A 13,416-nucleotide genomic window follows, 5' to 3' on the forward strand; every position below is an offset into this window, starting at 1 on the left:
TAACAAAGGTAACAAGCATATAGTACATTCATAAATATAAATGTGTGGATAATTTAGAATTTTCAATTTACTAAATATCATTCTACATTATTCATATTTATAAACGCTGATGATCGAATACAACTTTCTGTTTGCTGTTAAAGTATTTCATGTTTTTATGTATTAATATTAAATGCTGAACTGATGAGATACTCCTTTTTTTAATATATGTAGAATTTATGGCTCATCATTACTAATGATGCTGATTTTATAATGAATTTACACAGAGTTTATGAAATCAGTACATTATGTTTTTTTTAGTGAGTGATTTTTTATATGTAATACTTTCTTAGCCTGTTCTAAAAACTATGTTTTATCCAGCTTTTTAAACTTTGTGATCTTTCTTTACAAAATCTTTGTTTAGCTATGATATTGTGATTCATTTTTTATTGTCATCATTGCCTTTTGTTTCTATATTTTGTTTATGTTTCAATGTTCAACTTTTACATGCATTTGACAGGTGAATTCTTACAAGTGAGCAGTCTGTGAATCACTATACTTAGAGCTAAGATTTTATGTAAAGTCAGGTGATTCCAAGGTTTATGAATATGTTGTCATTAATGATTTTTACTGTATTATGTTGAAATTATGTTTTTGTTTGATGATTTTATTTTTTTGAAGTTGAGTTCATTTATATATTTGCTGCTTGCATATTCAGCTGTACTTTATGTTCTCATTTAGTATTTATTAAGTTAAGAATCGTTCCATCGTATAGTATTTCTTGTGAATGTTGTGAGTACAATAGGAACAGTATGAAGTAAATATCTAGTGGATTGCTCATTGTGCAATAAATATGACATGTAATTTTTATATCTCTTATAATTTGTGTGTTCTATAAGAATAGAAAAACGCTGGAAACCAGAAGCTCAAAGGAAAGCTATTAGAATTCCTTATCTACTTTAGCAATTTTCTTATCAGTTAATACGAGTTTAAATTAAAAAGCAGTTATACATTTGTTATTAGGATGTTTGCATATAGATTTACTTTGTTAAATAATAAACTGAGATTTGTTGATATATTCCTTGTTTGACACCATTTATTTATTTTTTTTTTTTATTGCTAAACTATTCTTTAAGTCTTGCTTTGATTTACTTATGGTAAAGTCATGTACCTTCATGTTTGCAAATTATTTTGTCTATGCCAGTGTATACCTAGTAAGTCTGTGGGCAGGAGCTCATCAGCGATCTATCACAACATTTATAAGAATGCTGAATTTTTATATTTTTTGAAGAGCTTGCAATATCTAATCATCAGAACAGATTTTTTTTAAAATTAATGTTTACTTAAATGCACTTTGAAAATGTATTAATTATTTGTTCAACTGAGATCTGGTGTTTGTCGGTCAGATAATTATTAAGTTGGTAATATAATTTTTGTTAGTATTTTATGACTTCGAGTGGAATGTCAGTGTAATAAACACTGCTTGTGTGGTATTTTAATGTAATATATCAGCATTAACCTTTGTCTTTTTTTTCATTTTTTGTAGTCATTATTATTTCACTCTGAAGGTTTTTTCATGCGTGATGTTCTAATTATTCGTGAAACAGTAAATAATTCTTCATAACTACATTTTATACTGAATTTTAAAAGATATTAAGAGATATTAAGATTATCAGACCGGATAAAGTAGCGGCATAAGATCAAGAAAAGTAATGAAAATGTGTTGGCAAGACCTAAAACCTATTGATGTTTGAATGACCACAGAAGTACTAATGTGTAGACTTACTGACCTAATTTTCTAACTGCATTAAACGGTATTGAGATAAGACAACTTGAACTTCCTTATTTTGCAGTCTGTGAATACAAGATGATAAGGCTAAAAAAAAATTTAGTTAACTTTTCTAGCTATGTATTATATGCAGCTACTAAACACTTTACTAGTTATCCTATCTACAAACAGTTAACAACTTTTGTCAGAATATTATCTCAAGTTAAAACATTGCATCTTACAAAAATTTGGCACTGTTTAAGCTGGTCTGTGATAAATCATCTGATGAATTTTGTCAATGAAATGACCCATACATTGTTCTCTTTTTATCTCTCCTATTTTACTGTAAGATGACCAAATGTTCCTTTCCCACCAGTTAAAATATGAACAAGCTGTCAGTATTTTCTGCACATTTTACCTCTGTATGTATTGTCCAGTTCATTTAAACAGCTGCTAATACGTGCACTGCTCTTACTTATGATTCATCCACTTTATAATACTTCTTTAATAATTATTCTGATATATTTTGTTTAATATTTGTAATAATAATTTTATTACTTTTTTTCTTTCAAAAAATACACTTTGAAAAAATTAATTGAATAACATGAGATAAAACAAAAGGTTTTTCAATAAAAAGAGCCTCTAAAAAGTGAATATAATTATTTCAATAGCAATTACCTCATTTCAGTTCTTTGAATTTAATATGAAATGCTTTTTTGTACAAAAAGAAATTTATTTTAAACTAGGGTAGTAGTCAGCAATGTAGATTGCTGATCCATTTTAATGTATGGTATGACCATGACATTTATACCTTTACAGTAATAAATCTTTACTGTTTCTAAGTCAGGTTTGATCATGTAACTACTGAATATACAACCATTGGCTTTGTGCTTTCCTGTTTTGGCCCTTTGATACCTGTTTTGACACTGACAGTAGTCAACTGACAATTAGTCACTGACAGTAGTCAACGAATCTTGTTCATTTTTTTTAATCTCCTGACTGTTATAATAAAACAACACTCCTCCCCCCCCATTTTTATATTTTTCAACATTTTGAGTTCTTACTCCAAAAATATTAAAAATCTCATTCGCAAAATTCCAGTAGAATGGATGTGTATATATGTGTTGGTATTTATTTTGATTTATATATTAGATAATATCTGTAAAAATATAATGGAATATTTTTGAAAATGTAAAATGACAAATTTTAAAAAGTATTCCAAAAAAAAGTTACCTTTAACAATTTTTTTTTCACATTTTACTATTTTGCCTTGTCAACTTATATTTGTTTACTATTCTTCTTTCAATGAGACATCATCTCTTAAAAACAAAGAAAATCAAATAAACACACACACACACAGACAGAGAGAGAGAGAGAGAGATTCAAATTTTAAAATAAACATAACAGAATGAATATGTAAAACAAACATATATATACATATATAAATTACCTCTGTAAAAACATGCTGATTGGTTTTAAGTTCAGGTCCAGTAAATAGATGTTTTATGGCTTTCAAATTTATTATTTTATCACCAATAGCAACACCGATTGTTGGACAAGGCTGAAACAAATTTTCAGAAATAATATAATAGCTCTTTTATTGATATAATTTTCAACATAAAATACAAGACATTCACTTTGTTATCTAGAATAAGCAATATTCTTAAGAAGCAGTAAAATAAATTATTTAACAAACTGTACCGTCAGTTTAGACCTAGTTTTTAAGAAATTTCAGTCGACGTATGAGAGAGTGCCACAGTGAGAAACTTTCAATCCTTAATATTACTTCTTTTTTCTTTTTTTTAACCTATGATAATTTCTGTAGCGAGTGAAAATGCCATGCCTGACCAGGATTCGAACCCGGGACGTTCGGATCCTTAATATTACTTACCAAAAATAAAGTTACATCAAAATAAATCTTCTAAAATTTATGGGCACTAATGATTTCATTACACGAGAGACAATACTCTGTTTAATGAAATAATAAATCTCATTCTGTTAACCCAATTTTTTTTTATTTTCAGATTAATTTGTTACCAATATTAGCATTTAAATGTTATTTTACTATAATGGCATTTTAATGTTATGTTAGACAACTTTTTAACAAAATTTATTTTTTTGTTTTGAATGATAAATTTAACTGAAAGTTAATGTCTTAAGGAAATAGTAAATCGCATCCCTTAAAACATTTTGATTCAGTTAGAAAAAAAATACTGGATGTAGGGTTTGATTTAGATGCTTAACTGTTGTTGTATTTTGTAACCTATGATATCGGTAGTTGACATCATTATTAAAAAAAGGACTGAGAGTTTACTTTCACAAAATATAGCAAATTAGATGTAAATATAAAAAAAAAAAATAGAAAATAGTAAGGAAATTAATAAAATAAATAGGTTTTATTTTAATTTGATGAAAATATAAAGGTAATGATAAATTAAGATTACTCTTAATGATTATTTATATTACAGATTTTGTGCAGTGGCACAGGAAAAATAAGTGCAATGATGATGATAAAGAAAAAAAAACACATGTCTAGCCTCAGATGAATACTCAGAAATGTTTTTTATTTTGCAGCTTTCTTGATTTAGCGCCTATAGATAGCTACATCCCTTGTTCATGCAACAAGTATACTTGTAGTTTTTGCATTTCTGGTTCGCCAAACAAAGATATGTTATTAATTAGAACCTAACGAACTGTGACTAATAAATGGTATCAAACAGGCTCGTTAATATTTTGTATAATTCCTTCCATGTGTAAAATTTTGTATTCTTTCAAGTAGTAGCTGGACTAATAACATTTAATATAATAACTAGACCATCTATAGTAAAACTTGAATAAGGCAGTAACTTCAGGTCAGCTAGAAACTGTTCTTTTTGTTAATAAAATAATATTTTATAAGCAAATCACTTTTATAAGTCAGTTTCTTTCAGAAATTAAATTAACCGTAATATATTGCTTTATATCCAATATATAAACTTAATACAATGCCATGTTCTGAACTCCATGCACCTCGTAGGTGTATAAATATGCAGTCCTAATATTCTAATAGTGTTAAAATATAACCTCACTGTAATATTAGGTCAGCAGCACCATTGCCTGTACTACTCAGCTCATAAATGCACAAACTTTGTAAAACTTTGAAACTTTGTAGCATGTGACAAATACCAAGCCTACTAAAGGATTCAAAACTGGGACCTTCCAAATGAAAGACTGGAATGCCACAGAGGTAAAGAGTGTTAACTAAAATTCCTCCATGTAATCATATATTTTGTCCACGTTATTAAATAAACAGTTATAATATGAATGAAAAATATTATTCTACTACATAGACACCATTGATAACAGTGTAATGTTTCTGGAAACTCCACTCAAAAAAGTACTTTGAAAGTCCAATCCAACTGCACTCTGAAAGGCTTTTGGAAGAACAATTTCTATTAATTTGAATCCAAGTCATTTATAATTTTTAGATTTTGTCATGTTGCTGAACTATTCAATATTTAATATGAGAGATGTCAAGGTAGTTATGTGATCACACAAAGCTGGTTTAAACAATATAATACATCAGATCCTAATATCAGATAATGTACAATCAGATATAATATCAGATATCAATATATTATCTTATTCAGTTTATTATTCAGTTTATTTCAGTAATACTAGTTACTCCATGTAATTTGAATTATTATTTGATCTCATATGCACACAGTCAGTGGCATCCCTCATGTTTTGTGCTTTACTTTTATATACAAAGAGAAGCAAATAATCACTTTAAATATTTCAAATGGTTAAATATATAGATCTATTTATTTGAAAAATTGTATTAGAAGAATACTGAAGCTTATCTAGTTTTTAAATCAACTTTTATAACAATTTCCATTCTACACAAATCATTTTATTAAATTTAACTTTTGAAAAAAAAGGAATATCTAACAACAAAGATACTTTCCTGGCATTGGTTATTTATTCTTACATAGTGGAAAAATAATTATACGTGAAGAAAGTTAACTAAGATTTTTTTTTTTTGGGGTGTGGGTAATTTATGATGAAGTTTTATAGTAAAATTATCATTACATGTTTAAATAAACCAAAAATTTTTTAAATTCAAAATTTGATATTTTGTCTGCTATCCCACATCCAAGATAACCTTCCAAGAATTATTTTTCTATTTGTCTTTGTTCACTATGTTAAATGGAAGAAACTAAAACAAGATTTCATAAAAAAAATGTACAACCAACAAAAAGTTACCTAAGATTTATTTATTTTTTTTTTTTTTTTGCAAGTGGGTATGAATTATGAAATGTTTAATACTATTAAAAGTTAAAAAAACCCAAAAAAGTTTTGAAAATGAATATTTTTAAACTTTGATCAGTTCTCTCACCTCCAATATTGCCCCCAAAGTATTTTTTGGGTTGCTTGCACTAATGCTCTGCTTAGGAAGATATTAAAAAAAGTTTTGTTAAAAAGTATTCAATAAATAAAATTATAGTTTTTTTTCCATTTTTGGGGAAACAGGAAACTTGATGCAAATTTTTTTTAATGGTAAAATAAGCATGCACACATGTACTGAGCTTAACATAAAGTGGGGTTATGTTGGGAAAAATTTTGAGAAAATTGACCCCCAAAACTCCCCCCTCCCTGAAGATATTGATCCCAAATGTTTACCAAAACATTGCCCCATATATACAAGTCACTGAACAGAATTTTACCAAAATTGGTTTATGCAATCAAAGGTTATTAAGCTTTAAACATGCTAACACACATACATGTATGAACATTACCACCACTTTTATTTTTTGGGATCTGTGGGTCATGAAACGTCAAGAAATGCAAAAAACTCAAACCCCATTTTTTGACTGATAACTGTACTTTTCTTCTTGCAGCATAGCTCTAGAGTTATGATGCCAGGAAAACAAAACCATTATTTTTCTAAATTTATAACATGATTTTGTTTTCAAAGTTTTTTGTTTCATTATGAGAACAAATATACAATTTTTATAAATAACTTTATTAGGTAAATATGTAACATATAAATAAACACTTTTTTTTTTCAAGGACAGACTTAGTAAGTGGACCAGTTGATGAAAAAACAAGCCCTACATAAACATCTAACAAATGTTAGCTTCACATGAGAAGAAAAAGCATTTATTAGGAAAAAAAATTAAGTAATTTTGTTCCTCCACTCTTGAAACAGGTAATGATTCTCATGCACTGTAGATGAAAATGTCGATAATTTTTTTATATGCGTAAATAATTTTAAACCAAAGCATTACTAACATAAAGTTTATTGAATGACAAAAATAATAAAAATCATTACTCACTATCTAAATACAAGAAAATATGTGATGAAATATTTAATTTATGATGATCGATTTTGAAAATTACGTAAAACCTTCAATAAATCAAACTATATCTATTTTAATATGTTCTAAAAAAATCGTTTCATAGAAATTTTAGTTACTTTTGAGGCCACATCATTAATGGATAATTCCTCCCCATTTTCTCAACTCTGGCTACAGCTGATGATACTGCTGACAGTTTTCCTGCCTTGCACATAAATAAGTATCAGACAATATATAAATATAGATTTTAGCTCATCCATAAAAAAGACAGCACTGATTTAATAAACAATGAAAAACATCAACATGCTCATAACACAACAAATATCTATATTAACACTCCAATATCAGAAAAACTTTCAACTCTCAAAAACAAAATTAAACAACAAAGGACTAGAAGAAAACATATCAGAAATAATAAGCATATTAACTGTTGTTACAAAACAAAATTACTTTATATTTCAAAACAAATGCTGCACATAACCTGTTAGACTCCCTATTTCCAGAAGCTTAGCAGAAATCATTTTATAATACAATAAAACTGCTCTAAAATAACATAATGTCACAGATACATTGATGACACCATCAAAGTGTGCTGAGTTAGCAATATGGAAACAAATATTAATATTAGAAAAAAGTACTACAAACACAATAAATATGTTTCTTTGAACTAATAATCAAAGAAAGCTAATAACAAAACTACACTTTTAAAATATATAGACCAACAATTATGAAAATATTTATTCACAGCATCTCCAACCACTCAACCTCTGATAAACATTTAGATAAGTGCTTTTGTGCGTTAATACATATATACTTGAAGTGTTTAGATTTTAGATGCGTGTTTCACAGACTACTCAACACAGCTATAGCTCTTGAAGATAACAAAGAAGAAATCAACAACATAAAATGTATGAGTAATATGGATGAGCACACATGAATGGATATAACAATACACCCACCATTTCAATGCCAGAAAAATAAAAACATTATTTTTCTAAATATATAAGATGATTTTGTTTTCAACCTTTTTTTTTCATACGAGAACAAATATACAACTTTTATAAATCACTTTATTAGGTATATATGTTACATATAAATAGACATTTAAAAAAATACTTACTCCTATACAAAATAAACAACTAAAAAAAAAATTACACTAACATATATAACAAAGTGAAAATAAATCGCTTATTTAGAAAAGCAGAATACAATCTCTACAATGAAGAATACATAACATTATATTCATACAGATTTACCAATGTTTTTAGAAAATAAGCTATCGTGTTACTTTCTAAACCACAAATAAAATACACAAGATCACATTATATATTAAAGTATACATTAAAGAAAACAATGCTACTCTAGAGTATACAAATTAAATTGCAGGCACTGCACTAAATATTACATTAAGGTGAATACCCATAAATAAAAAAAACACACAACATCAGAACCAACTAATGCAAAGCACCAAATAGACACACATACAAGGATATCGATGACAATTTAAGTAAATTTGACATACAATATTAAATCCAAGACTCAATATAAAATTTATAACACTAAATTTGACAAAAAAATATCCAAACAGAAAACAGATATACAACACTATTTGGTCAAAAAAATGTACAAATAATATGTTACTTGACAAATTCCACTAGCAACAGCACCATCTGCAATACCCTTGCAGAAAAAAGTCGAAATGATCTTTTGAAAACACATTTCTATGCAATTAGAAAGTGAGTTAGTGATTTTTATAACTGTACTTCATAGACACGAAAACATCATCATTTCTTTATGCTGGTTTCTAAATTAATAAGAATGCTGAACAAATGAAATTTATTCTTTTTAGGATTTGCCCTAGAACCTTGAAAAAAAAATCTGTCAAGAAATCAAAAGTTGTTTGGCTACATTGGAAAAAAAGGAAAGATCCCCAGTCTCTGATTGCAAGGACCAGTTCCTGAAACTGTCTTTCTGTTCACATAATTTTTATAAACATAGAAGTTTAAAAAGTATGTATGTAAGTATAATCTAAGCAATATTCAATTTTAGATCTTATGAAAAATATCAGTCTTGCAAATTATTTAAAATAAAATAAAGGTTTGAGGATGTAAAATTGCCTCTGTCACTGATATAAAAATGGTACCTGATTTTTTGTTTTTTACGGGTATTTTAATTACACTAGTCAACACAAAATTTGTATATTACATGTTACATAACTTTTCTAACTGTAATCTGGGTGTTGATTTCAAATATGCTACTGAAATTGTGTTATCATGTAAAAGTTTTACATAAATCGTAAATCAATAATTTTTTTTTATAATAAACTCAATTTTGGTCAACTAGTGGTTGCAATTAAGAATAGTTTCTATATTTTTACTTTTAAATAATATGCATACATTTTTTTATATATTTTAATAAAGAAAAGAAAAAAAATATATATATATATATTTTCTTCTCATGACAGTGTATATTGTATGATAACATCATACAGACTTCTGTTTTTGCCTACTACAGGGCTTAAAATCTTATTCAGTCTAGCTTCACTTGTCCATACTGTGTGTTTTGTTTCACACAGTTATTAGTGTTTTGATATATTTTCATCAATTCTTTATAAAACAAAAGTGATTTTTCTAGTTTTTATTTGCTACATGGCTTCTACAAAAGTTTGAATATTCAAATCATCCAGACAATTTTTGATGTCTGTGGTAAATTTACGCCTAAATCTCAAAGACTATTTCTGAATTGATAAAAACAGTTTATAAATTTTATTTTGATTGCACATTTGGGGATCAAAATAAAATCTAGGCATCTCATGTTATTTACATGTTGTGCTCAATAACTCTCTAAATGGTTGAAGGGAAAACAAATAGCCATACCGTTTGCTATACCAATGGTTTGGCATGTACCTATGGACGACTTCATCAACTGCTACTTTTTTATGACAAATATATTTGGATTTTCATTAAAAAATAGAAAGTTCATAAAATATAAAGATGTACCTCAGCTCTAAAGCCAATACAACAGGAGTTAGCTGTACCTGTACCACCATCTAATCTGACATTGTTGAAGAACAACCTGAAAATGAAGCAGATGATATAGAGGATATTGAAGAATTTCTTCCTGTACCTGATGTGAAATCTTCTCATTTAAGTCAACAACATGAACTTAATGATTTAGTTCATAATTTGAAGTTATCAAAGCAGCAAGCTGAACTTCTGGCGTCTAGACTACAATAGAATCTTTTAGCAAAAAAAAAAACAAAAGTTACTGCATTTAGAACATGAAATAAAACAACTCTTTCAACTTATTTTACTATGAAAAATTCATTACACATTTGTACTGATGTTGATGGCCTGATGAAACAGCTTGTAATTCAGCATATTCCTGAAGAAAAGAGTCTTTTTACTGACTCTTCTAAAGTTAGCATGAAACCAGTTTTATTGCAAAATGGTAATAAACAGCCATCCATTTCACTAGCTCATGCAGTCGACATGAAAGAAATGATGAAACTATGGCATCAATATTAGAAACAATAAAATACAAAGAGCATATGTGGCAAGTTTGCAGTGATCTAAAAGTTGTTGTATTACTTCTTGGTTTACAAGGTGGGTTTATGAAATATTGTTGTTTTCTTTGTTTTTGGAATAGTTGTGATACAAAAGTCATTACCACGTAAAGAACTGGCCATTGCGGCAGAACTTTTTTCTGGTTCTTTGGCTGGTAAAAAAAAGTGTAAAGCATTTATCATTAATTGAGAGTGGTAAAATCATACTGCTGCCACTTCACATAAATCTCGAATTCATGAAAAATTTTGTAAAGGAACTAGACAAAGATGGACCTGAATTTAATCATTTAAAAATAAGTTTTCCTAAATTGAGTGATGGTAAGCTCAAAGAAGGTATATTTATCAATCCAAAAATCAAGAAACTGCTTAAAGACTCTACTTTTGACAATGAACTTAGCAAATGTGAACTAGCTGCATGGAAGTCCTTCAAAGACATTGTTGGTAGTTTTTTTAGACAACAGAAAACATTAAAACTATGTTTTTTTGGTTAATAAATTGTTAGAAAACTACGAACATTTAGGAGGTAGGTTATCATTAAAAATTCATTTGCTACATTCCCACCTAGACATTTTTCCTGAAAATTTGGGCTGTCAGCAATAAGAAAGGAGAGCATTTCCATCAGGATATTCTGACCATAGAGCATCAGTACCAAGGAAGATGGGATCCTGGAATGATGGGTGACTATTGTTGCTTTTTGCTTAGGGAAACCAATCAAAGAATGTACAAGCAAAAACGTTTGTCAACATATTTTAAAAATTAAAGGTAAGATAATTCCAATGATTTAAACTTTTAAAAACTGTTATTTTAAAGACATTTCCAATGATTTAGTTTTTTAGAAACTATTATTTTAAAACTGTATTAATATATTTCAATTTATCTGTTTCAATAAATAAAAGTTTAGTTGATTTAAACAACATTTAAATGAATACAAATAAATAATAATTTTAAAAAAATATTTATTATGCATTTATTGGTAAATAAATCGTATGCATCTAAAAAAACGTGACATATTACACAAATTCTTATAACAGTTTTGAATTCAGTACCCCAAAATTAGTTAAAATCACCACGTACGATTCCAGATACACATTTTTTTTTTCATCGAGTGTTCTATTATTTTACACAAAAGATGGCTTTATAAAAGTGAATGATAGTTACATCTACAACCTCATTAGTAAATATATAGGCTATGTTAAAGACATGATTATGTAAATAAAAGTATTAAACCTTCAGCATTTTTGGTAAGTTTTGATTAATATGAGGTTTTCAGAGATAATGCAATTTTATGTAGGGTTACTTAATGGAGTATTAACAGCAGGCTCTTTATCTTCCTGAAACATTTATTGTTCAGTTTTTCATTTCATATTTTTTTTTTGGATAATAGATCTGCTACTTTTAAGCTATTTATGTTTATTCATCAAACTTTAGAAGGCATTTTCTCAGGTGTCCTGTAGTTCTACCTGTTGTGTAGTAGTGTTGTGCCAACACTACTACAGGCACAACAGCTGTCGACTGAGCCTTCTAGACTTAAATAAGTAATTTTCATAATCATGATCGTTTTACGTTAAACCTACTAGTCAATTAATCCTGCTTTGTACCTTAAATATATCTGATCAACTATGTCGTCACATATCGCGCCAATCTTTAAACAAATATGCATGTGGTCATGCGAACTTACTGCAAACAGTAAGTTGAATAAAATCATTAAAATGATTACTTACATTTGTCTGCGTTGAGAAGATGCCATACGGTAGATTTTCAATGGGGAATGGACTTGTTTTGGAATACTTTACAAAACTTTCCATTACGGTTTACAAAAGCTGTTTAATAATTTCAAAATCTTTTATAGAGTGATTTAACAAGAAATAACAATTCGAATGTGTCCAGTATTTCTGGCAAGAATGTGTGTTTTTAATACTGACATTAACCTTGACTGTTACGTAACTCAAGGAACTCGTTTTGAGATAAAACGCCGAGCCACAGCAGTAAACCCGTTAATTCGTTTATATTGAATGTGTTAGTTCTATTTTTTTTATTTTTAACAAAACATGTATCTGATCACCATGAAAAATTATTCTACGCAGAAATTAATATGCAATTGTTGTAAAAGTTAAAAGCAGAGTTCGTGATCTGTATGAATAATAAATAAATTAATATCTAGTCACATATATAACTAGCCTAACATTCCATGTTAGGGTTATCAACTCATTACTTAGTTATCATTTCGATTACTGAACTATCCGAATTTGGCGTCAACCGTGTAAACACTTCTTTTATATAACACAGCAGGGAATTTCCGTGCAAAATTCTAAAAAACGTTTTCACTAGGTTGTGCTAGTTTCTTCTTGACCCTTACGTTTTTTACTAAAATATATTTTCAGAGAGAATGTCATTGCCAAGAAATGCATGAGAAGGATGGAGCCCCCAAAATTTAAACGTTGTTTCCTAATAATTTATTAATCTTATTTTATTTGTTAAAATATGTTGCAAACCTGTATCTAGAGCATACATAACAGAAAAACAGTTTCATCAGATAAAAGTGAAAAATTCCATGTGATTCTTTAAAAAAAATGCTTCCAGCAAAAGTTATTTCAAACGTTATTACGTTTTAAATTTTTACTCATGAAATCTTCAGCTAAAGTGAATCCTTATGAGTAAATCATAAAAACATTCCACCATAGACACTGAAGTCCTATATCAAAATTAAAAAAGAATTTTTCATATAATTTACAAAGCCTGAAATTGTATAATTAGGCCTTTACATA

At 28.0% G+C, this 13,416-nt stretch overlaps 1 protein-coding gene across 1 annotated transcript in view; it reads right to left on the reverse strand.

Annotated features, from left to right (window-relative positions):
- Faa (fumarylacetoacetate hydrolase) overlaps positions 1-12,669 on the reverse strand; it is a 93,644-nt gene extending 80,975 nt beyond the window's left edge. The window contains exons 1-2 of the mRNA XM_075362406.1: positions 12,373-12,669; positions 3,198-3,308 (exon numbers count right to left, since the gene is read on the reverse strand). Coding sequence (XP_075218521.1) covers positions 3,198-3,308; positions 12,373-12,456 — 195 coding nt within the window. The 5' untranslated portion in view covers positions 12,457-12,669. The remainder of the gene's footprint in view (positions 1-3,197; positions 3,309-12,372) is intronic.
- Positions 12,670-13,416: the final 747 nt, after the last annotated feature.

This window comes from Lycorma delicatula, chromosome 4 (genome assembly GCF_047948215.1).
Source record: "Lycorma delicatula isolate Av1 chromosome 4, ASM4794821v1, whole genome shotgun sequence".
In the NCBI taxonomy this organism is placed as follows: Eukaryota; Metazoa; Arthropoda; class Insecta; order Hemiptera; family Fulgoridae; genus Lycorma; species Lycorma delicatula.